Source organism: Rana temporaria, chromosome 1 (assembly GCF_905171775.1).
Source record: "Rana temporaria chromosome 1, aRanTem1.1, whole genome shotgun sequence".
Classification (NCBI taxonomy): domain Eukaryota; kingdom Metazoa; phylum Chordata; class Amphibia; order Anura; family Ranidae; genus Rana; species Rana temporaria.
Window position 1 is genome coordinate 559,135,248 of NC_053489.1, and position 27,588 is coordinate 559,162,835.

Consider the following 27,588-nt stretch of genomic DNA (forward strand, 5'->3'; position numbering starts at 1 on the left):
ACGTACACAAGAATTGATTATATCTTGATAGAACATAGGTTATTGGATTTAGTGGAAGATACAAAGATCGGAGTTACAACATTCTCTGACCATGCACCAATCATACTCCAACTGAAAATAGGAGAGAGAGAAAATAGGAAAAGCAACTGGAGTCTGAACAAAGAACTTTTACTAGACAAAGAGATAGAGAAGAGGTTAAGGAAGGAATTAGAACAGTTCTTTATAGAGAACAGTACAGAAGGAATGTCTGAGGCGATAGTTTGGGAAACCCATTAGGTTTATATCAGGGGTATCCTGATTAAAGAGGGAGCTGAAAAAAAAAAAAAAAAAAAGAGAAAAAAAAAAGTCTAACTAAAGAAATCTTCGAATTAGAACTACATAAAGAGACGGGAAAGAGAGATCTTTTATTGAATCTTGGTATTAAAAGAGAAGAAATGAGAGGACTAATCGAACAGGAATCGGGAAGAGCCGAGGGATGGGTTGGGAAGGGGAGGGAAATTAATCTCCACGGAGACACAGATGTATTAAAAACCCCTTTTTGACAAGTTGGGCATTGGATACTCAAAAGATGAGTAGTGGGGAAAAAAAAGAGAAATAAAAGAAATAAGAAACAATAAGGAAAGAAAAAAAAAAGAGAAAAATTAAGAATATATACCACAATGATGTGAACCATGATTGAGACGGCGAATGAATGCAAAACTGAATAAGTCTCTTGATAGAGTTCTCTGAGGTGAAAAAAAAAGAACAGTGGCCAGGTGGATCAGACCGACTATAGGAATGGCTTATGAGCAAGCAGGGCCACTCATGTGGACTTGCTTCTGAGCTGTACTCTTGTGTGTCCATTGAAGCGCACATCATGGCTTGGCCCTACCCATCCAAAAGACTTTATGCTATCGGGCACATCGCTGAATCGAGATCGGACTCGGGTAAATAAACGTGGGGGCAGAGAATGCATTAATTTAAAGAAAAAAAAATATTTACCTTTTTTTAGAACCACTTTAATTAATCTATTGTACTTATAGCTCATACACATTCGATTATTTGTGGTAGATTACCAGCAATAGCACTATTTCATGACATTTTAGCTGTCTTTGTGAAGCTGTTTTCATTGAACACACAAATACCATATGCTTACTGTCTTTATTGCAATGCCTTCTAAAGCTGCTCCAGTGTAAATCATTAAATCGCAGCATGGATCCTGTAATAGAGATGGATGTTTTATGAAGCCCTGGGGTATTCTGTGTCTTGCTATATCTGGTATGCACAGCAAATGGTGTTACTATCGAGATTAGGCTTTTTATGAGGAGGCTGAAACGGTAATGAAGGAGAAAACACAGATACTGTGCTGCTTATGTCATAAACTGACACATTTCCATTTTGCAACTGATCTACGGATATAGACAGAACAGTTTTTGATGCAAGAACATTTTATTAGTTATATGCCAAGTAAAGTACAAGTATTGTTTCCATTTGACAATTTTAGAATTCGTTTTACTGCCATTCATATTGTATGGTGGAGCCATTGAAACTTTGTACCTGACATTCGAGTGCCTCATTCCTCTATTGCCTCTGAATCCAGGGTTCATCTGCATCTGCTGTGCTCCTATTCCCCATCAAGAGTTGATGAATGGACTGTATATTAGTACCATGAGTGGTTAACCACTGTTTGTCAGCAAGTAGAGACATGGGTGCTAATAAATGTGCTCTAAACTTGAGCTGTGTAATTTCTCCTGCTGTTTGCTGGGGTCCTATCCGATGCATGTGTGATTGTATGTCTGAGTGTGCCATATATATGTTTTATAATGTGTCTCTCCTGTGAGTTGTATAAAAATGTTGTAAAGGGATTCTGGAGCCCACATCAGAGGTCATGCTGTAAGGCACCTTTGTATAGGGAATGATCAAAAGCTCCTGCAATTTTAATGGTCTGTAACCCTTTGAAGAGATTTCCTTTTATTTTCTGTGCCAAAGATACAACAGGGATGAGGGTTATCTCTACTAAAGGGCTGTATACACGAATATCAGGCGGCATCGGCTGGTTCAATGGAAACAATAGCATGATAGTCAATAGCATGACTGAAAAACTTCTGCTGATTGGCATTTCATTAGCGCTCTCAGCCAATGGCTGAGAGTCCTGACCAGTGTGCTCTGGTGGGGGTGGGGGGGGGGAGGCAGGACACAATAGCTCAGCAGAGGAGATTGCTATTCTTACATCGTTACATTGTTACATTGTTAGTACAGCGGCTCCTCCTGAGCTCTTCATTATTATTTTTTTGTTCAGCCAGCTGGGTTGAATGGGGAAAAAAATACATATGTGTACCAGGCTTAAGCAGATACCTCCCCTTAAGCCTGGTACACACTAGTGTTTTTTTTCCCCGTTAAACCCAGCGGGCTTGAAGAGCTCAGTCGGAGCTGCTGTACTAACCATGCAATGTTGGTACAACAATCTCTTGCATGAGCTATTGTGTTCTTCCACAATCAGCCAAAGCACACCGGTCAGCGCTCTCAGCTATTGGCTAAGAGCACTGATCGGATTCCAGTGGACATTTTTGGGTCATGCCCCTTCGACTGAAACTGACTGTGAACGTCCGGCTCCTGTCAGACCGGCTGCCGTACACAATGGTTGAATGACGGGCGGTTTCTATTGAACCAGCCGATGCTGCCTGATATTTTCAGCCTGTGTGATATTCGGCCCGCCTGTTTTAGGGACAGTTCTTCACCAAAGGCTTTTCCCCTCACCTCTTCTGGTGACAGCTGTAATATTTTGGATTTCCCATAAATTTATGTCCTAGTTATAATGGTCACTAAGACAAGTAGAAAAGGTGAATATCCCCAGCAGGGACAGACAAAAAAAAATCTGAGCCTTTTCATACTCTATCCAAAACGAAGTAAAGCGTTTTGCCTTTAGAGAAAGGAAATTATTTAATTTTTATTAAACATATTAAATATGTGAAATAACCATTGTTGTCCAGATTAAAGACAGATTATATTCATTGTTTTAGGTTTGCTGCATATTAATTCAGAATATCATTTTTTTTTTTTCATTTAGAATCCACACAGATAGAAGATCCACGTAAGCTATGGAGGAACGAACAGGAGCGAATGCTAAAGGACTATCTTATGGTGGCACAAGATACCTTAAGCACTCAGAAAGAGCTTTATCATGTGAAGGAACAAAGGTTGGCACTTGCCCTGGATGAATATGTGAGGCTAAATGACGCCTACAAAGAAAAGTCTAGCTCACGTACAAGCTGTAAGTATCTGAATCTGAAAAGGGAGCCGTATGTGCTTATGTGAAAGCTTTCCTCTATAGCTGCTCATGTAAAATTAGGAGAAAAATTTCCTCATCAAAACACATCACGACAGGACAATTTAAGGCCTGTTTTATGGGTGTTTTCGTCTGAAGTTGGCCTTTGCATTTTGAAGTATGTGGGAAATGTTTTTATTGTTTCTTACCTTGTGATTTTATATTTTAAGTATCCAAGCATACCCTAGTCACATAGAATTTTAGCAGTTTACAGTCATTTCAATGTAACTGGAAAAAGTGATTTAGCATTTATGAAAGCTTCACTAGCTGCCACTGTCTCCCTGAAACCCCTTAGACCAGTGGTTCTCAACTCATGTCCTCAGGACCCACTAACAGGCCAGATTTTAAGTATTACCTTGGTGGGATGCAGACTAGAATTCTGCAATTACTAAGCAGAAAATGGGATCACCTGTGATGTATTTGGGTTATCTTGCAAACCTGGCATGTTGGTGGGTTCTGAGGACAGGAGTTGAGAACTACTTACTGCCTAAGACAGATGGCTTTATTCAGTAAAGCAGGATAACTCTCAGCAACCAATTAAAATCTGTTTAATATAGTGTGACTATATTAAAGCAGAGCTACACCCACCCAAAAGAGGAAGTTCTGCTTTGAGGTCCCCTCCCCCTACCCCCTCCTCTTCACTATATGACACTAGGAGTGGGTACCTGGTTCTGAAGTTCTTCTCTCCCCCTAATCTCTCTGCAGTCTTCTGGGACATGTCGCAGATCCCAGGAGTCTGCAGGACTATTCACAATGCGCAGCACTGTAAAGCAATAAGCTGTCAGTCGGCTACCCACAGTTAAGTTGCCGTCACTGGGGACAGAGCAGTAAGGGAAGGAATGGCTTAGGTGAGCACATCACTGAATCCTGGGACAGGTGAGTGGCTGTTTATGAAAAGTCAGCAGCTACAGTTTTTGTAGCTGCTGATTTCTAATAAACACAAAATTAACTGGAGCTACTTCTTAACCTGATCACAACTAATTTCTGATGAATGTCATGAGATAGATAGACCTAGGCGACACTTTTTCCAGAGGGTAATAATAATTTTTTAATGACAAAATACTCCTTTTAACATTTTTATGTTATCTCTAAACCTTGTAGTCTAGTTATTTATTACATAGTACATGTATTTACAGTATATAGCGCCAACAATTTATGCAGCATTTTATGGTACATACAGTGTCTTGAGTTGAAAGTATTCACACCCCTTGAAATTGTCCAAATTTTGTCATATTTCCAAAATTTTAACTTTTGGCCTAAAAGCAAAACGCTATGTGTGGCAGCAAACTAACCATGCACATGACCCTGGACACACCATTCCCACCATGAAACATGGTGGTGGTAGCATCATGTTGTGGGGGATGCCTTTCTTCAGCAGGGACAGGGAAGCTGGTCAGAGTTGATGAGAAGATGGATGAAGCCAAATACAGGGCAATCTTAGAAGAAAACCTGTTGGAGTCTGCAAAAGACTTGAGAATGGGGTGGAGGTTCACCTTCAAGCAGGACCATGACCCTAAACATACAGCCAGAGCTACAATGAAATGGTTTAGATCAAAGCATATTCATGTGTTGGAAAGGCCCAGTCAAAGTCCAAACCTAAATCCAATTGAGAATCTGTGGCTTGACTAGACCTGAAAATTGTTGTTCACAAACACTCTCCATCCAATCTGACAGAGCTTGAGCTATTTTGCAAAGTAGAAAAGGGAAAAAATGTCACTCTCTAGATGTGCAAAGCCGGTAGAGACATTCTCAAAAAGACTTGCAGCTGTAATTGCAGGCAAAGTATAGACTCAGGGGGGGCTGAATACAAATGCACGCCACACTTTTCACATATTTATTTGTTAAAAAATTTAAAATCATTTATCATTTTCCTTCCACTTTACAATTATGTGCCACTTTGTGTTGGTCTATCGCATTAAAATTCCAAAGAAAAAAAACAAAAAAAAAAGGGGGACAAGGAGTGAGGAGAAAGACCACCGTTTGGAATTACATGGCTTGTCTCAGTATATTTAAATACCGTCCTGAGTTTGTTCCGTGTGGTGTGCTGCTCAAGCGATGTAATTATGATTAAAAATCAATATGAAAAAAGATAACTGACGTAGCAGCAGATAATGACTCCCCCAGCACCTAGGCCGTCCAAGGCAACCAAACTGCTTCAAATTTTTTGGGACACTTCCTATTTAAGCAAGTCATCTTGTACATTGGTAAGGCACTATTGATGGTATTTTCCCATAAAGTTAACGTAGGGGGGGGGGGGAGTAAAGTGATGGTTTACTTCATTTTTGTGGAGCTCATTGCCTGATTAAATAAGCCTCATAAATATTTACTGCATGTACTGTAAATACCTACATTTACCCTATTATTGGTATGGGAAATTAGTAAAAGCGTTTTTGTCCTCTAATCCAGTGTTTCTCAACTCCCAGTCCTCAAGTACCCCCAACAGGCCATGTTTTCAGGTTTTCTATTATTTTGCACAGATAATTTTGTTAATTTTCACTGCCTTAGTAATTGCCACAGCCGTTTCATCTGAGGGAAGTCCTGAAAACACGACCTGTTGGGGGTACACGAGGACTGGAGTTGAGAAACATTGCTCTAATCCATTTAAAACTGACTTGCCGTTAATAAAAGGCTGTTACTTCCAGAAAAATAAATAAAATCAGATTTGGAGCGCTCTGCTCGGCAACCTAAAAAGGTTCTCTGCTTTTAATGCTATTCCTTGTCATAGGCTGGGACCTGCTGTAATCACATTTTCATTATAGCTGCACTGTAGGTAAAATCTGGTTTGGCAAGCAATCCATGCTGGTATAATGGCACTGTATGCAAAGAGATACATCAGCATGGACAGATTTAGTGCTCAGAGCAGATGTAAATATTGCGCTGTGCACTGCTGCTAACCTGGAGGAGGAAAGCAGGGGTGGGGAACATGGGTAGCTCTTTTTGAAGCACGCCTGTCATTAAAATGTGTTATTCTGCTAACTGTATGCAGTTAATACATGTAGGAATAAATTTTAGTATATTCAAAGTGACAGTGGCCTTGTAATCACTTCTTGCATTATTTTATGTTAAATTGTATATTCTGCATTCCGTTATCAGAATAAAATATATTTTTGCAATAGTAGTTCTATTTAGGAAAGTGGAAGTTCAAAATAGGGTTATTAGAAAACAGTTTCTTTATAATATATAATAATTATATATAATAATGCAATGCTTGGCATTCAGTAATCATTTGTTAACATGTCTAAAATATTATCTTTACATTTTTTTTATTGCATACAAAAATCTAAATCTAAAGATAAAACCTTTTTATCTTAAAGGTGTTGCAGGGTGGATTAGATTCTCCTCGATTTAAATCATAATTTTAAAAGGGCTGTAATTTCTGTCCTGCAGCGGCTCATCCTCTGACCTGCTGTTGCCTGAGGTGGGGGGGGGGGGGGGGGTTGCCGGAGCCGAGCAGAGTCGAACGTCGCGGATCGGAAAGGCCCGAGGACGGCACGGCTGACCTTGGCAAATCGCAGGAACCAAGTCTTTCCGAGGTCAGCCGAGGTGTCCTCTGCCTTTTGCGGCCTTTCCGAGGCTCTCCGGCACCACCCTGCCTCTGCTCACATGCGGTATTGCATGCCATTGAAGTCATTGCGGAACAAATTATTTTCGTTTCCATTGACTTTAGGGGGGGAAAATCGCTTTTGATATGCAAGTACTTTGGATTACGAGCATTCCCCTGGAACGGATTATGCTCGTAATCCAAGGTTCCACTGTATTTTGATTTTAGTGTGGTTTTCCCATTTAAAATTTCTGCTTGGGTGGTGACATAGTGGCAAATGTCTTCAGACTGATGCACTTCTGCCTGCCATATCCATCAAGAAAGCAAGACACACATTTGTTCCTTGCTACCTGCTTCTCCAGAGACATTGACACAGGACATTGGTCCATGCCTGGGTTATAGTGCCTTTCTTCCTGGACACGTAAATACCCTCTACCTCCTAAAATCACTCATGCTAGAGACAGTACAGAGGAAAACCTGAATGCTCAGGACGATGGCTCATCCCTTGCACTATATAAGGTTCTATATTGACACAACTCCCTTCCTCTAAATCTTTTTCCCTCTCAGGTGTGCAATAAATGGCCTATGTGACTAAAGCAGATTTTGAGAGCACAGAGAGGGGAGAGAAGACCAACAGCTGGGCACAGCGCTGGATCGATGCAGGACTCGGTCAAGTGTTAGGGCAGGGGCTGGGAGCACTTTCATTGGAAGGTGTTATACCATAATGCAGAGAATGCATTAAGATAAAAAACTGTTTACTTTTACAACCACTTTAAGGTTGAACTGTATATTCTTACTTGAATCTTGATGTTTTTTGTGTAGTTCTTCTAGATCTATGCAATAACCCAGCAAAAAACAACTGCATTTTGCCTTTATGCAGGAGTTACCTGGAATAAAGACTGGTGACTGGTGCTCTCTCTCCTTGTATGGGGTGACTGGTCTTGTATCCGCCCCTCTTCTGTAGTTTGTTTGTAGGCAGTGCGTAGTGATTAGATCTGCTGGGTCTCTCCCACAGCTCAGTTCTTTGTACAGCGCAGTGATAATGTTACTGCTACTTTTACAAGGTAATATTTTGCTTTGTAATGCCATGTTGTGTAAAAAATAGGTGGATCTTTATCTTTTTGGCTATTCAGGAATATGTTTAAATTTTGTGCTTGAAGTTCAAAGTTAATCTGGATTACTTTGTCTTGTTCAGTATTTTCAGGTTCGTCTTCCAGTACCAAGTATGACCCTGATATCCTTAAGGCAGAGATCTCCACAACAAAAGTCAGGGTAAGTTTCTTTCATTTCTCCATTTGTGCTCCAAGTGCAGAAGGACCTCTGTCAATGGCCAATGCTGGCTAAAAAGTGGATATATCTATTTGCGTGTGTGTACACCTATAAATATACGAGCGCTGTATGTGTTGCTCATAGCACTGTGTTGGTCTGTACAACAGTTAAAGTGCAACTCCTAATTATTTTTTTTTTAAATAGAGTAAGAATTGATAGAACCATGACCAGGTTTTTCTTGCTAACATTCAACATCCTGTCCTGTACAGTCAGTGTGGAATTGTGCATAGCCACTGGTGGCACTTTATAAATCCAGATAAAAGAAATATCCAGGACTCTTTAAACATTATGAGGGAATTAACTGAAAGTGTCTGCGGAAAAATCTCAACTGATGCGGTTAGTTAGAACGTGAAAAAATGGAAACGGTGATTGGCTGTGCTCCCAGTTGAGACAAAGTTTGTTTCAGTCACATTAATTATTCCCCCTTATACTGTACATTAAATACAGAAGTGTTTGCAGCATATTTTTGCAAATCTATGTGGAAGCCACACTGCTTGATCAAATGGTCCCGAACTTGAAATAAACTAAGCACCCATCCTGGGACATACACAGCAATAGATATAATAAAGGCAAACCTTGAGGTAACTAATTTCTCCTTAAAGCTAAAACTTGGTTAAGGTAGAAATTCTCTACAGCTTTTGTTGCATTATATGTATATCTTGCGCTTACCCTAAAAATAATTAAATGAACAAAAGTGTGTGTAGGTGCTGCTACATTGATCTTAAATACTAAAAATAAATTATAATAATCTCCAAGTGAATAGTCCACATTAATAATTAAATAAATTGTCCATAAGTGCTCTAGTGTAGAGTTGTGAATATTCGTGCTATTCTGTGGAGTGTTCTCTTACAACGTAGGGAAATTTAAAGGAGACATTTGGGCTGGGCTTCTCTGAGTCACAGGAGTGCAATTCGTTTTGCACTCCTGTGACCTGTTTTCAGCGGAGAGCAGTCCACTCTCCGCTGACGGCACTGTCATCAGTCGAGGCAGCTCGTCATCACGACTTCCAAGTTGGGATCTGTCCCTCCCGGGCTCACAGCTCCAATGAGCGTGGAGAAGTACAGCAGAAGTGATGCTGCTCAGGGAGGAGTGAGAACCGAGCCATTGGCGGTGTTTGGTGGCTCGGTTCTCAGTGCAGAGATGCCAGGGGACAGATACAGCATCGGTCTGATGCTGCATCCACCTAGGCAAGTATAACTAGCAAAAAAAGCCTCTTGCCAGAAGGGATGGATCCCAGGTTGTAGGGATCAAACAAGCTTTTTTTTGTCAATGAAATCAACTTCGATATTCCACTCCTTCAGCTCCAACAAAAGACCCTTCTCCTGTTGTAATGGTAACTTCACAGATCATATTATGGGCAGTGTATTCAGTGAAAGCATTTTTCTCAATGGAGGAGGAAGGAGAGGATGTGACCCCATTAGATCATCTTTAAAAGAGAAGTGTGGGTGGGCGCAGCTGGCTCAGGCTTTCAGCAGTTTGCTGAGAGGCTGAGACAGCTTTTGGTTAGGCATCTGGGTGGATGTTGACATTAACCACTTGCTGACCGCGCTATAGCCTGAATGTCAGCTACAGTGCGGCCGGCTAGTTCTGAGAGGGAATCATATGAATGCCTCCCATGATCGTGCACGCTCTGTGTTTGCAGTATCCTTCGGACACTGCTGATCACAGATTGAGGTAAAGAGCCAATCAGCGGCTCTTTACCACATGATCAGCTGTGTACAATCACAGCTGATCACGGAGGTAAACAGGAGCGGGTTAGTGGTACTCCTTTCCTCAAGCTGACAGCGTAGGGGGACTAAGAACACTGATGTAATAAAATTATTGCGATGTGAAGGATCTGAAGCTGGGTTCACATTATTGTGTACTGTGTTCTGCTTGTAGGTGGCCCATTTATTTCAGTGGGCTGCCTTTAGTTGCGCAGTACCAAGCTGCATAGTATTGCGGCACCATGCGGTGGGGCACTCACAAAAAAATGCACCACGTTTGCCACTGTGCAGAGGTGCCATTGAGATTCAAACATATGGTTCGCACCTCGGCTGGAAGAAAATTTTACTGACTGTACCTTCATGATTTTTAATTTCAATACCCCTGCTCTAGAGTCTGGACTGACTGAGTGAAGTCAGCTGATAGTGGGCTGAATATGGCTGAGAGGAGAGCAGAGCTAAGTGCACTCCTGTGATCTCCAGGAGAAGGGGGGCCAAAAGTGCTTTGGCTCCACTTCTCCTTTGATGCAGCTAAGCCCAGACACCTAAAGCTGTTAAACCCTGCAGCACCATAAGCTCAGCAGCAAACATAAGCTTTCTACAGAATCCAGCAACTTGCACATTGTGAGTAGAGTTGAGCGGACACCTGGATGTTTGGGTTCGGGTCCGAACCCGAACTTTAAAAAAAAACCCCGAACCCCATTGTAGTCAATGGGACACGGACTTTTAGAAAAAAAAATGTGCGGAGGTCCCCGCAAATTCAATAATCAGACCCTTTAGGTCTGGTATGGATATTCAGGGGAACCCCGCCGTCAATTTAAAACAAAAATTACGTGCGGTTCCCCTTAAATATCCATAACCAGACCCGTTATCCGAGCACGTTGACCTGGCCGGCCGCAGAAAAGAGGGGGGGACAGAGTGCGACCCCCCCCCTCTCCTGAACCGCACCAGGCCACATGCCCTCAACATGGGAAGGATGTCCCCATGTTGATGGGGACAAGGGTCTCATCCCCACAACCCTTGCTCGGTGGTTGTGGGGGTATGCGGGCGGGAGGTTTATCAGAATCTGGAAGACCCCTTTAACAAAGGGGACCCCCAGATCCTGACCCCCCCCGTGTGAAATGGTAATGGGGTACACTGTACCTCTACCATTTCACGAAGGAAGTGTAAAGTCTTGTAAAAAAACACACTGACACCAAAGAATAAAGTCCTTTATTTAAAAAAAAAAAACATCCAGCGGTGAGAAATCCACTCGTTCCTGGCTTCCTGCGACGGCTGCGGGTGATCTCCCGCGATGAGAAGATCCTGCGTCCGGTGATCTCCGCTCCGGCGATGAGAACATCCATTCATCTAGCGCAGCAGCATCCCGGACCTCCTCTCACCGCTGGGCACAGCCCAGCGAATGAGCGGTTGAAGCTGTGACATTTCTTATATAGAGGAGGCAGAGCCACCCGTCATGTGACCCCGCCCCCTCTGACGTACCCTCTGCTACGTCACTGGGTAAGCCCGAGAAGAGGAAAGGTCTTTCCTCTTCTTGACTCTGTGCAGAACGACCTTGACGGCTTTCACATAGACTTACAAATATATGTCCCTAATACCTCTGTTTTTAATGCATAGTTTTTAAGAAATGCTGGCTATTTCTTTATGTTTTTATTACTGTGTTTCATTATCTGGCAGATTTCCTTGCACTTTCTGTACTTGGTGACACAACAGGGAGTAAGTGGAAATCTCAAAATGAGGGGAAAAATCCCACCTTTGACAGCTGTCATTAAAGGAAGGGACAAAATTGGATAATCCTCTATTTCTGTTCCATGAACAACCATACAGTTTTGGATTTTTCATACTTTTTCCCTCAGTGCCGGTTCACACTACAGCGACATGAAAGTCGGCACGACTTTGCGAGGTAACTTGAGGCAACTTCAAGGCAACTTCGAGTTGGCTCCAGGACAGGCAACTTTGCCAGTGGCCAGGGATTGGAGAGAAATCCTGGACTGCCACACTCTGTTAAACGACGTCTTTATTGGATAAAATTAAAATCAAAAGATGATCCAAAAACAGTGCAGTCCAAAATAGCAATATTTTTGTTCTAGTGCTCACTTTCTATTTTGGACTGCACTGTTTTTGGATCATATTTTGATTTTATTTTATCCAATAAAGACGTCGTTTAACAGAGTATGGCAGTCCAGTATTTCTTTCCAATCCCATGCATTTGTGCAGAGCCAGCACCTGTCGGCCTCAGTAGGGTGGGAGCCACTCAAGGCATCAGCAGCTTTTTCAGAGCGGTTTCTCCTCTTCATTTCGTTTGCCTCTTCCTGTAAAGTTGCTTCAGTTCAGAGGGTGATCTGACTTTTGAGGCAACTTCCATTGAAATCAATGGGTCCAGGTTGCCTAGAAGTCGCGTTGAAGTAGTACAGGAACCTTTTCTGAAGTTGGAACGACTTCAGTAGTGTGCATTAAGATGGCTCTCATTCACTTTCATGTAATTTCTTGTGTCGCGTGACTTGGGGGCGACACAAGTCGGATCCCAAGTTGCGGTAGTGTGAACGGGCACTCACTAACCCTCCCCCACTATATAAGTAGGAAAAAAGTTTTGGCTGACATTCTAATTTAACTTCATTGTAGCTTGCCAACTTAATGTATGATCAAGATTGCCACTTTGTTTTTCCACTAGGTCAAAAAGTTGAAGAGGGAGCTATCACAAATGAAGCAGGAACTACTGTACAAGGAGCAGGGCTTCCAGACATTGCAGCGGTGAGTTTTTAATGACAACTTTTTTTTTTCCAGTCAACACACTTTGTTGGTATCCTGGCATGGCAAAGTCAGTGCTCCACTTCTCTTTCAATCAGCATAACCTTTGTGTTTAAGGACACGTAGAAAAACAAGAATGTTTTCCATCACAAGTCATAAGGTTCTGCCACTTTTCTTGCCTTTCAATGATAATCCTCTGCTTGTGACATGACACTTTTTCTGCTGTAACACTGTGGCATTGGGGGCTAAGAAGGGGTTAGAACACGATATGAGCTGATAATAAAGCGGAGATTAGTTCTAGCGCTAAACTATAATCTTTCACATATCTCTTGACATTATGACATTTGCAGCCATTTGTACAACCAAGGAAGTTGAGGATGGTTGTTTTTTTGTTTTTTTAGCACTAATGATTTGTTTCTTTCATTTAGTTTGAAATGGACCCTTTGAAATATCATAGGAAAGCATCTTCCTATTAGCTGTATACTGAAGGCATAAAAAAAAAAAAAAAAATTATAATTTTGAAACACCCTTTTTTTTTAAATATACATATATTTTTATTTTTTTAGGATTTTCTTGAGCACCGATAAAAATGACCCCCTAATTTTATATGTTCTTACATTTTTTTTATCACAGGTTTTTAAGCTATCTGAATGCATATACAGTATATGAATAACGACTCGTTCCTGATTAGGGATGCCTATGGATACTATTAAACCTCCACAGAAAGCCCTTTCAACAGAGTCAGTGGAAAGTTGCCTTAAATCGGAGTTCCACCCAAAAATTGAACTTCGGCTTTAAGCGTTGGTGACCCATTGACATGCCACAGTTGGCATGTCATTTTTTGGGGGGGAGGGGGGGGGGTTTACAGGCACCCAGCTCCCACTTTCTTTCGTGGCGCCGGAAGGAAGATCACCTCTCCCCCTCCCTCCCTGCAATCTTCTGGGACACGTCATAGGTCCCAGAGATTGCCCAGCCATTTACAGCATGCAGCTGGTCTTGCGCATGCGCAGTGTGCTCCCGGCTGTGAAACCGGCGGAGAGAGGAGTGGGGCTTTGGACAGGTAAGTGTCTGATTATTAAAAGTTGGGAGCTACACTTTTTGTAGCTGCTGACTTTTAAATGGGTGGAACTCTGCTTTAAGGCAGAACTAACGTCCAGCTTTTAGGCCTCTTGCACACGGTACTGGTGTTTTTAAGCGTATACTTTTTTGGACCTGATTTTTGGGTGTTTGTTTTGTGCAAATTCACACATATTTATGTTTGTTTGCGCGTGCAATGGTGCAAAATACTGACCAGGAATGCAGATTTTTTTTTTTTTTTTTTTTACTGAGGAATACTCAGCGCTTGTTTATGCTCCTGTGTGCACAGACACATCTGTACTGAGATTTTTCAAGCTGCAGTATGAAAGAGGCCTTACTCTTATAGGCTCTTTATTGCTGAAGAGACGCATAATATATTTTCTACAATAAAATACACTTCAGTCAGGTTGAAAATTGTTGCCCGAAACAGTGATTGCATCCAGTCAATTATTTAACTTTTTTTTTTTCTTAAGCATGGCTGAAGTTGGAGGTAGGGCTAAGTCAGAGTGGGCTGCATGTCCTTATGACATTTCTTTAGCTCTTTCAGGCACCCCCAATATGTGCGCGTGCCTGTCGGCTGCGACGTCCACCGGGCACCCGCGATTGCCCGTGATCACGGCAGGACCATGGATCTGTGTGTGTAAACACACAGATCCACGTCCTGTCAGAGGTGAGGAGACCGATGTGTGTTCCCATTACAGAGGAACACACATCGGTCTCCTCCCCTTGCAAATCCCCTCCCCCTACAGTTAGAATCACTCCATAGGGAACATATTTAACCCCTTCCTCGCCCCCTAGTGTTGACCCCTTCCCTGCCAGTCAAATTTACACAGTAATAAGTGCAGTTTTATAGCACTAATCGCTGTATAAATGTGACTGGTCCCAAAAACATGTCCGATATGTCTGCTGCAATGTCGCGGTCACAATAAAAATCACCGCCATTACTAGTTAACAAATAAAAATAAATAAAAATGCCATAAATCTATCCCCTATTTTGTAGACGCTATATCTTTTGCTCAAACCAATCAATATACGTTTATTGCGATTTTTTTTTGCCAAAAATATGTAGAAGAATACATATCGGCCTAAATTGAGGAATTTTTTTTTAAAAAATAAACAAAATTGTGATATTTATTAAATCAAAAAGTAAAAAATATTGTTTTTTTTTTCAAAATTGTCACACTTTTGTTTATAACGCAAAACATAAAAACCTCAGAGGTAATCAAATACCACCAAACGTAAGCTCAATTTGTGAGGAAAAAACAAAGATTTAATTTGGGTACTGTGTTGCATAACTGTGCAATTGTCATTCTAAGTGTGACAGCGCTGAAAACTAAAAATTGGTCTGGGCAGGAAGGGGGTGAAAATGCCATTGAAGTGGTCAAGGGAAAAAAGCTGTTCAAACCTGCCTGGCCTTGGGTGAAAAAGTTATTGCCCCCTCCCACGCTGAATCATGGATGAACTATGATTGACCACAATTTTTTTTCTTCTCATGTCTCCATTGGATGGAGACATGAGAAGAAGTATTACGCTATATTTCCCTCTTGGTGTTTTCCTTACATATCTGTGAAACTTGGATTTAATGGTGATCACTAATGAATGGAGAGTTCCCCCATTGGGATATCGCTAGTTGAAGATAACCATTTGGGCTGCTGCTGGATCTGATTTTTATGCTATATATTTACTGAATTCTGGTAAGAGTCAGTATTATCTGTGGTGGAGGTCTCCTGTTTGTTCTGAACACAGCGTGGTTGTCATCACTGTTACCTGAGATTCTTTTCATCACTACACCTGTGGACTGCTTTAAAACCTCTTGGCTTGCCTAGATTGTCAATCTGTGAATATCAACTGCAGAGACATTTACGATATCCAGTAGTCATTCACAATTTATACTCGCAGCTTTGGTGGTTTTTACCATCATATATTGAACGGTTTCTAATTTATTGTTTGTTAGTCACTGGTGGTTCATTATATTACTTTAAATTAGCGCGACTTCCTTTTCTATTAGACTTACCATAATTAATGAAACCATGAATTCTGAGCTCTACCAGAAAATCCTAAAGGAGAATATCCGGCCATCGGTTCGTGACCTCAAGCAAGTGCACTTAGGTTATGCAGCAGGACAATGATCAAAAACGTGTCCACCTCCAAATGGTTCAAACAAAGCAAAATGTAGTTTTTTTAGTGGTCTAGTCAAAGCCCAGACTTAAAGCGGAGGTCCACACAAAAATGGAATTTCCGCTTTTCAGAACCCTCCCCCCTCCAGTGTCACATTTGGCACCTTTCAGGGGGAGGGGGTGCAGATACCTGTATAACACAGGTATTTGCACCCACTTCCGGGCATAGACCCCCGCAGAATCTTTCACATAAAGCCAGGCAGGTTTGAACAACTTTTTTGACTTAATAAATGAAACAATCATTTAAAAACTACATTTTGTATTTACTCGGGTTATCTTTGTGTAATAATAAAATTAGTTTGAGTCATTTAAGTGTGACAAATGTATATGCAAAAAAAAAATATTTTAAAGGGGGCAAATACTTTTTCACAGCAGTGTGTGTATGTATGTGTGTGTGTGTGATATTGATTATATATATATATATATATATATATATATATATATATATATATATATATATATATATATATATATATATATATTACACATACACACAGCCCTCAAAAAATTCACTCGCCTGCTCGCATTTTGCGAGTGGATTTTGAGGTCAGGCGAGGAAGGGCTGCCTGGGAGTCAGGGGGCGAGCCGTCAGCCTGGCTGTCTCAAATGGAAGTCCTTCTCCCAGCGATCACGGAGGCCGGAGGGGGAAGAGAGAGAGCCGCCCAGGTGTTCAGAGCACAGCGGGGGGGGGGGGGGGGACAGTGATAACCGCTTTCATTTCAATAGCAGTGTTCCCCGCCGCTCGCTGTCCGATACAGCCCCGCCCCCTGGTCCCAAGACTTTGACAGATCACCCGTCACTGGGATTGGACGGGTGATCTGTCTATCAAAGTTCCCCGGCCAGGGGGCGGGGCTGTATATGACGTTGCGCGGCGGGAACACGGCTATTGAAACGAAAGCTGTTATCACTGTGTTCCCCCCGCTGCACTCTGATCACCTGGGCGGCTCTCCTGTTCCTCTCGGCTGCACAGGTAGGCTGTAGGTGGACACCAGGCTCCATGGTGGGCACTGGGCACATGGCTGTAAGGTGGACACAAGACTGCATTGGTGGGCACTGGGCACACGGCTGCATGGTGGGCACACGGCTGCATGGTGGACACAAGACTGCATTGGTGGGCACTGGGGACACGGCTGCATTGGTGGGCACACAAGACTGCATTGGTGGGCACACAAGACTGCATTGGTGGGCACACGGCTGCATGTTGGACACAAGGCTGCATTGGTGGGCACGAGACTGCATTGGTGGGCTCTAGGCACACGGATGCGTGGTGGGCACTGGGCACACGGATGCATGGTGGGCACACGGCTGCATGGTGGCCACTGGGCACACGGCTGCATTGGTGGGCACTAGGCACAAGGCTGCATTGGTGGGCACAAGGCTGTATAGTGGACACGCGCAGCCTGCATTGGTGGGCACGGATACAGTTGTTAATATTTATTTCAATAACTTAATTCTGAATAATACATTTGAGTGTCATTTTATGAGAGCATGTTTAGGGGCAGAATTTGGGGCGGGCGGGCTGGGTGGGACAACTGGTGGCGAGTAACCCTTGAGGTCTGGCTAGTAGCTCAGGACTTGACATTTTGAGATCTGTATGTGTGTGTGTGTGTATATATATAAAATAAAAAATATATATTTAAATGTTTCTTTTCTTTTAATTTTGCCTTGACATATACCATAAGTGAGAAAATATTCAGCGCCAATGATACTAATAAAAATTGAAAGCTGCTCCTCAGTGACAATGATTAATTGCAATAAGTGAAAGTGGATATAGAGGGCGCTTAACTACAGGTTAATATCTCAAACCAAATATCCCCTATTGTTGTGCAAATTGTAAATTATTTAAACATAGAGGCCCGGATTCGGATACCATTTACGGCGGCGTATCTCCAGATACCCAGCCGTAATTTAAAAACTGCGCCGTCATATACTTACGCCGATTCTCAAAGGCAGATACGCTTAAAAAATAGGCTTCCTCCTCCCGACGTAACATGCATACGCCGGCGTATAATTGTGTGCAATTTTACGCTGGCCGCTAGGGGCGCTTCCGTAGATTTCTACGTAGAATATGCAAATGACCTAGATACGCCGATTCAGAAACGTACGTGCACCCGGCGCATTTTTTTACGTAAGCCTTTTTCCGGCGTAAAGTTACCCCTGCTATATGAGGAGTACGCAATGTTAAGTATGGACGTCGGGCCAGCGTCAAATTTTCCGTTGATTACATCGTTTGCGTAAGTCATTCGCGATTAGGGCTTTGCGTAATTTACGTTCACGTCAAAAGCTTTGACTATTGCGGCGTAATTTGGTGCATGCGCACTGGGATACGTTCACGGACGGCGCATGTGCCGTTCGTTAGAAACGTCAATTACGTGGGGTCACACATAATTTGGATAAAACAGGCCCACATCTTCAACATTTGAATTAGGCGGGCTTACGCCGGCCCTTATACGCTACGCCGCCGTAACTTCAGGCGCAGAATCTTTCTGAATACCATACGCAGCTCACAAAGTTACGGCTGCGTAGCGTATAGGAGATACGCTATGCCCGCATAAAGATACACATTTGTATCTGAATCTGGGCCAGAATATTTAAACATATAACAATAATAACTTATATGTAGACAAAAATAAATGACAAAAGTGCTTCAGCACAAATGCAGTGCTTGATTAGTGTCTCTAATAAATAGTCCCAAACTGTGCATTACAGTGAATCTGATATTCCAATCTTCTTATTTCCTGTATTCTTATTAGTGATAACTTGCCACAACCAAACATAAAGATCTTCTTTCACCCAAAACGTGCTCAAACATATAGATGCGCTTACCAGAAACATCTGACTTCTTTAATGAAAAAGAAAGTCAGGTAAGGCTTTAGCAGGATTGTGCCTGCACACATGCTGACAGGAAAATAACTTGTGTGAACCTTGTGTGAAACTCACTCTCACTCTCAGCGTCCCAGGTAGGATATATGAAAGACCAGAGAAAAATCCAATAGTGTAATACTGTTTATTTTAAAATTATATGAAAAAGAACCAAGTGGCCTCTTACTTTAAAAAGTGCCTCCTGGCACTGGGGCTGCAGGTATGTCTCCGCTCGTAGCGGTTTCACTTTAGGGCGGCTGAGTATGTTCCCACCTCCGTGGTGGACGTACAGGATGCCGGGTACTGCTAGCTCCACAGGTCGGAGAGGACGTAGGGCTGTCACGTGACCAGGTACCGCCGACGACGTACGTTTCGTTGGTTAACATCTTCAGGGGGCGTACCTGGTCACAAAGCATCATGGGATTTATAGTCTAGTCAGACCTCTCATTGGATCCGAACAGGGGAAAAGAACACCAATTGGATTGCAGCCACAGTGCCGTTTAGCTACGCAATTAAGAACCAGCGTTCTACACATACAGGCAAACAAATCAATTGGATAATTAGTTTAAAATCAAACATTTAAAATCGGCTAAAATACAATAACCCACGGGGGATTATAAACCATAGGGAACAGATTATCAATTTCACTGTAATGCACAGTTTGGGACTATTTATTAGAGACACTAATCAAGCACTGCATTTGTGCTGAAGCACTTTTGTCATTTATTTTTGTCTACATTCAAGTTATTATTGTTATATGTTTAAATATTCTATGTTTAAATAATATACAATTTGCACAACTATAGGGGATATTTGGTTTGAGATATTAACCTGTAGTTAAGCGCCCTCTATATCCACTTTGACATATACCATACTTTCTTAAAGGGGGGAACCTTTGATGGCTATTGCGTGTCGTGACTGAGGCTCCCATCCATTGTAGGGTGTCATTGTCATTTTTGGGACTGTGCAGTCTCGTACACTGGGTGTTGTCTGCCCTGGAACTGGCAGTTGTTTCTAAATTAAGGCCCAGGTTCTCAAAGGACTTAAGATGGCGCAGCGCCATGTACGCCGTCGTAAGTCCTAATCTGACCCGTCGTATCTCGTAGAATCAGTTACGCATAGATATCCATTAGATCCGACAGGCACAAGTCTCTTACGCTGTCGGATCTAAACTGCATTTTTTTTTTGACCGCTAGGTGGCGCTTCCGTCGAATTCCGCGTTGAGTATACAAATTAGCTAGATACGCGAATTCCCGAAAGTACGCGCGGCCGACGCAGTAAAGTTATGACGTTTACATTGGGCTTTTCCCGGCGTAAAGTTGCCCCTGCTATATGAGGCACAGCCAATGTTAAGTATGGCCGTCGTTCTCGCGTCAAAATTTGAAAAAGTTAGGTCGTTTGCGTAAGTCGTCCGTGAATGGGGCTGGACGTCATTTACGTTCACGTCGAAACCAATGACGTCCTTGCTGCGTACTTTGGAGCAATGTACACTGGGAAATTCCACGGACGGCACATGCGCCGTTCCGAAAAAACGTCAATCACGTCGGGTCACAGTAGTTTTGCATAAAACACGCCCCCCTGATCCAAATTTGAATTAGGCGGGCTTACGCCGGCCGATTTACACTACGCCGCAACTTACGGAGCAAGTGCCGTGTAAGTTGCGGAGGCGTAACGTAAATCAGATACGTTACGCCTGCACAATTTTACGCGGCTCTACGTGAATCTGCCCCTAAGTGTTTCTTATGCTTTTTTTCTGCAGTGTGTACTTTTGCAATGTACATCAGCCCCGTTTGGTCGTTTTTAATGCTGTTCTGCTTCTCTTGTGTTTTAATCTTCCAAAAATATCATTTTGTAGTAGATATGCTTATGAAAGTCACTTGTTTGGAGTTGTAAGGCTATAATGTGTGCAGTGAAGAGGTCACAAATGCCAGCAGGACCTTTTCTGTGGCCTAGATTTTGGAGTATTTGATTTAGGCTCATTATAACTATACATTTTGAAACAAGCTAAATTTATCATTGTTCAGTCTGTATTCTCTGTGTCCTGCTTTTTCTGAGAGCACAAAGAGATGAATGCTTTGAGGCAGGTTATGGAGCATCATGCAAGTCTATATACTGTGCACGATAAAAGTAGCTTTACTCAAGATGGATGGAATAACAGATTGGGGGATAGACCGATTGTACAACACACAGACATTGCAAACAAGGCTTAATCTAAAGACTTGTACATCTGTCTATCTGTCCAACTATCGATGAACCTATTAGAAGAAATGCCATGTCATGTGACAGAATTTGTACATTTGTTTTTAAAGAGCACTTAGAATGTGTGTGTGTGTGTGTGTATGTGTATGAATATAAGGGAGAGAAACTAGAGACTTTGGAGTGTATTTAAACAAAAAACATAGCAATTTGATCATTAAAGGTGACTGTACATTCGTTCTGTGTAAATGGGGTAAAACATGAATGTTCTTGGGCTATTTCCTGTGCTGGTGGAATGTTTTTCAATAATTTAAAATGGGAAATGCTGCATCTGGGCACTAGGTGGTGTTAAGTATCATATGAAATGGCATCATCTAGTGGCCCAATTTTTTTTTTTGCTGGAAACAGACTTTAATATATATGTATTTGTATATACAGTATTTGTGCACAGAACAAAGGTACATGCACTTTTACTTGGCAATTTTTGTTATGAAATTTAAAAATAAACCCTGTGGGCTGGATTCAAGAAGCAATTGCGCCTGTGTAACCATAAGTTACACAGCGCAATTGCTTACTTGCCCCGGCGTAACGAGTGCTCCTGATTCAGGAACCTTGTTACGCCAACTGCAGCCTAAGATATGCGCGGCATAAGGCTCTTATGCCCGCATATCTTAGGCTGCATTCTTGCGATGGCCGCTAGGTGGCGTTCCCGTTGTGCTCAGCGTATAGTATACAAATTGCATACTAACAGCGATTCACAACGTTGCGCGAGCCCTGCGTACGCAATTTACGTCGTTTCCGTACAGCGGTTTTCGCGTAAGGCTGCCCCTGCTATTAGCAGGGGCAGCCAATGTTACGTATACCCGTCGTTCCCGCGTCGCGAAATTTACGTAGTTTGCGTAAGTGAATCGTGAATGGCGCTGGACGCCATTCACGTTCACTTTGAAGCAAATGACGTCCTTGCGACGTCATTTGCCGCAATGCACGTCGGGAAAGTTTCCAGACGGAGCATACGCTCGGCGTGGGAACGCGCCTATTTTAAATGATTCCCGCCCCCTACGGGATCATTTAAATTGCGCGCGCTTACGCCGGGCATTTTGCCGGCGCGCCCACGCAATTTACGGAGCTACTGCTCCGTGAATCAAGGGCAGCGCAGTAAATTTGCATTTTTGCCCCGCGCCTCCGTAAAAAATGCGCAAAGCTACTTGAATCCAGCCCTGTGTGTGTACATACAGTGTGTGTGTGTGTGTGTATGTACATATATGTGTGTGTGTATATACAGTGCATCCGGAAAGTATTCACAGCGCTTCACTTTTTCCACATTTTGTTATGTTTTAAAATTCTACCCACTATACCCCATATTGACAATTTGAAAGAAGTTTATTTAAAATCTTTGACAGACAAAATTGAGTACCTTTCCGTAAATTCTTATATGTTAGTACAAATAAAAAAAAGTAGCACGGACAGTACTTAATTTTCTCTGTCACAATTGCACCAATATGGCTACAATCGCCTCAAGTTTGAAATCTTTGCAAATTTATAGAAAAAAATAATCACATATACATAATAATTCACAGCCTTTGTTATTGACACTCAAAATTTAGCTCAGGTACATCCTGTTTACACTGATCATCCTTGAGATGTTTCTGAGATGAGTCCACCTGTGGTAAGTCCAGTTGATTGGACATGATTTGGAAAGACATACACCTGTCTATATAAGGTCCCACAGGTAACGGTGCATGTCAGAGCACAAACCAAGCCATGAAGTCCAAGGAATTGTTTGTAGACCTCCAAGACATTCTTGTATTGAGGCACAGATCTGGGGAAGGGTACAGAATTTGTTTTGCAGCATTGAACGTCCCAGTGAGCACAGTGGCCTCCATCATCTGTAAATTGAAGAAGTTTGGAACCACTAGGACTCTTCCTAGAGCGGGCGGTCCAGCCAAACTAAGCAATGGGGGGAGAAGGGCCCTAGTTGGGAAGGTGACCAAGAACCCGATGGTCACTCTGACAGCTCCAGCATTTCTCTGTGGAGAGAGGAGAACCTTCCAGAAGAGCGACCATATCTCCAGCACTCCACCAATCAGGCCTGTATGGAAGCCACTCCTCAGTAAAAGGCACATGACTGCCCGGCTGGAGTTTGCCAAAAGGCAGCTGAAGGACTCAGACCATGAGAAACAAAACTATCTATCTGGTCTGATGAAACAAAGATTGAACTCTTTGGCCTAAATGGCAAGCGTCATGTCTGAAGGAAACCAGGCACCGCTTATCACCTAGCCAATACCATCTCTACAGTGAAGCATGGTGATGGCAGCATCATGCTGTGGGGATGTTTTTCAGTGGCCGGAAACTAATAGTACAGATAATGTACAGAGACATCTTTGATGAAAACCTGCTCAGTCTGGTGTGAAGGTTCATTTTTCAACAGGACAACAACCCTAAGCACACAGCCTAGATAACAAAGGAGTGGCTATGGAACAGCTTGGTGAATGTCCTTAAGTGGCCCAGCCAGAGCCCAGACTTGAACCCGATTGAACATCTTTGGAGAGATCTGAAAATGGCTGTGGACTGATGCTCCCCATCCAACCTGATGGAGCTTGAGAGGTTGTGCAAAGAAGAATGGGAGAGACTGCCCAAAAATAGGTGTGACAAGCTTGTAGCATCACACAGTACTCAAAAAGACTCGAGGCTGTAATTGGTGCCAAAGGTGCTTCAAGAAAGTATTGAGCAAAGGTTGTGACTACTTCTGTACATGGTATTTTTTTTATATACATTTGCAAAGATTTCAAACAAACTCCTTTTCGTTGTCATTATTGGGTATTGTTTGTAGAATTCCGAGGAACATAATGAATTTAATCCATTTTGGATCAAGGCTGTAACATAAAATGTGGATAAAGTAAAGCGATGTGAATACTTTTCGGATGCACTGTACACTGTAAGCTCCCTTTAAAAAATATAATGCATATAATATATATATTCTGCATACATTTTTATATTCTCTTCAGTCTGTACCTAATCACACCTTGTACCACAATACCAGCTTAAAAGTTAGCCAAGCACTCTTTTATATTATTACAACAACACAGTATTGTTTTAAATCAGCTTGCTTGCAAGAAATTTTTATAGGAATCCAAAGCATGTTTGAAAAACGGTCAACAACATACCACAGGGAAACAATGGGCAGTTGTTGAAGAAACTTAGGCAGACACCCAGAAATATGCCTGCTACACAGAGAGAAACAGAATGCAGGAGCACATGTAAAAAGCCATAGCCACAGACATGTCAGATGTTATTACTATGAAATAATGCTTATTATATGCTACAGCTAAGGTTTTTATTGTTCGATGTTACAAGCTTACCAGCATTACAGGAGGCAGTAAAACTGCAGACTTGGTAGCTATAGATCTGAACCAGCCAATGATATATCTTATGAGAGGAAGAAATTTCACTCTGGCCCTTGAAAAGTGATCAGCTGCGTATCAGTTTAGTGTAGAGAATGGCTGCATACACTGTGTGGATTTTTTTAGTTATACTGTAAGTATTTAATTCAGCTTGATCTGAATAATGTAATGAAGTTGTGTTGATGTTGTAAAACAACTTTTGTATGTACCGTATTTGCCGGCGTATAAGATGACTGGGCGTATAAGACGACCCCCTAATTTTTCAGGAAAAATTTGGGTTTTGGGATATACTCGCCATATAAGACTACCCCCTTCCTTCTAGTCTTTCTGGAAGCTGAGGGGTAGCCAGAACAACCGTTGACAGAAACAACCGCTGACAGAAACCGGCTTTTTTCAAATCTCACTGTGCCATTACATGCCCCCACAGTGCCATTACATTACATGCCCCCACAGTGCCATTACATTACATGCCCCCACAGTGCCATTACATCACATGCCCCCACTGTGCCATCACATGCCCCCACTGTGCCATCACTTGCCCCCCCACTGTGCCATCACTCACGCTTTGCAGCACAGTCTCCGTCTGCTGCAAGCGTCCATGATTTGAAAGCTGCGCCTTCTTCTCAGACTGTCCTGTGATAGGCGGAACACAAATTTTCCCAGCAGCGCCTCTGTTCTGTGTTCGCCTATCACGGAAGTCCTCTCGTCTGAGGATGAGAAGGCATCCGTGATGGGAAGAACACAGAACAGAGGCGCTGCTGGGAAAATTTGTGTTCCGCCTATCACAGGACAGTCTGAGAAGAAGGCGCGGCTTTCAAATCATGGACACCCGCAGCAGACGGAGACTGTCACCGGCGTATAAGACGACCCCCCACTTTGGATGCATTTTTTTTGCATCCAAAAAGTCGTCTTATACGCCGGAAAATCCGGTATGTATATTTTTTGATAATTTACGGCAGCTTTACAGCATTACACAACAACTGTGCTTTACTGCTGCTTATAATTATATTATAATGCAAGTCCGTGAGCTGAAAGACTCCATAAAAACAATGCCCTCCCTATGTGGCTAGTATCGTTATCTTGGCAGTTGTTCAGCTGGTGGGTTGCAGGAGGTTTAGGACCTGTTCGCATTGGTGCATTGTAAAATGGGATATGCGCTTTTTGGAAAAGCACTGAAAAAAATACACTTTGCTACAATGTAAAGTGGTGAGTGTACAGCTTGTATAACAGTGTAAGCTTGTTGTCTTCTCAAAATAATTCAACGCACACTTGTTAATGTCTAAACCGCTGGCAACAAAAGTGAGTACACTAAATTGGACCCAATTGGCCATTTTGCCACCCCGGTGTCATGTGACTAGTTAGTGTCTCAGGTTTGAATGGGGAGCAGGTGTGTTAAATTTGGTGTTATCGCTCTCACTCTCTTACTGGTCGCTGGAAATTCAGCATGGTACCTCATGGCAAAGAACTCTCTGAGGATCTGAAAAAAAAGAATTGTTGCTCTACATAAAGATGGCCTAGGCCAGTGATGGCGAACCTTGGCACCCCAGATGTTTTGGAACTACATTTCCCATGATGCTCATGCACTCTGCAGTGTAGTTGAGCATCATGGTAAATGTAGTTTCAAAACATCTGGGGTGCCAAGGTTCGCCATCACTGGCCTAGGCTATAAGGAAAAGACTGCCAAGACCCTGAAACTGAGCTGCAGCACGGTGGCCAAGACCATACTGCGGACAGGACAGGTTCCACTCAGAAAAGGCCTCACTATGGTCAACCAAAGAAGTTTAGTGCACATGCTCGGCGTCCTATCCAGAGGTTGTCTTGAAAATAGACTAACAAGTGCTACCAGCATTGCTGCAGAGGTTGAAGGGGTGGGAGGTCAGCTTGTCAGTTCTCAGACCATATGCCGCACCCTGCATCAAATTGGTCTGCATGGCTGTCATCCCAGAAGGAAGCTTCTTCTAAAGCTGATGCACAAGAAAGCCTGCAAACAGTTTGCTGACGACAAGCATACTAAGGACATGGATTACTGGAACCATGTCCTGTGGTGTGATGAGACCAAGATAAACGTATTTGGTTCAGATGGTGTCAAGCGTGTGTGGCGGCAACCAGGTGAGGAGTACAAAGACAAGTGTGTCTTGCCTACAGTCAAGCATGGAGGTGGGAGTGTCATGGTCTATGGCTGCATGAGTGCTGCCGACACTGGGGACCTACAGTTCATTGAGGGAACCATAAATGCCAACATGTACAGTGACATACTGAAGCAGAGCATGATCCCCTCACTTCAGAGACTGGGCCGCAGGGCAGTATTCCAACATGATAACGACCTCAAACACACCTTCAAGACGGCCACTGCCTTGCTAAAGAAGCTGAGGATAAAGGTGATGCACCGGCCAAGTATATCTCCAAACCTAAACCCTATTGAGCATCTGTGGGGCATCCACAAACGGAAGGTGGAGGAGCGCAAGATCTCTAACATCCACCAGCTCAATGATGCTGTCATGAAGGAGTGGAAGAGGACTCCATTGACAACCTGTGAAGCTCTGGTGAACTCCATGCCCAAGAGGGTTAAGGCAGTGCTGGAAAATAACGGCGGCCACACAAAATATTGACACTTTGGGCCCAATTTGGACATTTTCACTTTTGTTGCCAGGGGTTTAGACATTCATGGCTGTTTGTTGAGTTAAATTGGGACTAAAGCCACTTTGCTTCCGTTTATAAATATGGCAGGATATTTGGCCTGTCAACATACAAAGTGAAGGTCTTCAATAAACTTTAAGTGTCAAGCTGGGGAAGTGCAGGGTGATGTATTACTTTCCAGCTGGTCCCTCCAAGTGGACCATATTCAGACTTGCCAAGTAGGCAGTGCAGCCACAGCAGTGGTTATGGTCCAAGCAAGCACAGGGACCCAAAACAACAACATGTCTAATTACCCTTTCATCTGCTTAGAGCAGTCAGTTGTTTTTTTCTTTATTTTTTTATGATGAGCTTTGCACATTGCTAATTGTTAATTGCATAAGCCAGATATTTTGGGCCAGATCCTCAAAAGACATACGCAGGCGGATCTGCTGTTCCGCCTGCGTATCCCTGTTTTTATCTTTGGAACTGATCCACAGAATCAGTTTCCAAGAGATAGACAGAAGATCCGAGATGTGTAAGGGACTTACACTGCCGGATCTTAGGATGCAGTACCGCGTCCGCTGCTGGGGGCATTTTGCTTCGAAATGCCGCTTCGGGTATGCAAATTAGCACT

The 27,588-nt window shown here is 42.8% G+C and overlaps 1 protein-coding gene across 1 annotated transcript in view; it reads left to right on the forward strand.

Annotated features, from left to right (window-relative positions):
• Positions 1–27,588, forward strand: part of WWC2 (WW and C2 domain containing 2) — a 272,174-nt gene that overhangs the window by 116,803 nt on the left and 127,783 nt on the right. The window contains exons 3-5 of the mRNA XM_040333887.1: positions 3,047–3,250; positions 8,041–8,117; positions 12,549–12,628. Coding sequence (XP_040189821.1) covers positions 3,047–3,250; positions 8,041–8,117; positions 12,549–12,628 — 361 coding nt within the window. The remainder of the gene's footprint in view (positions 1–3,046; positions 3,251–8,040; positions 8,118–12,548; positions 12,629–27,588) is intronic.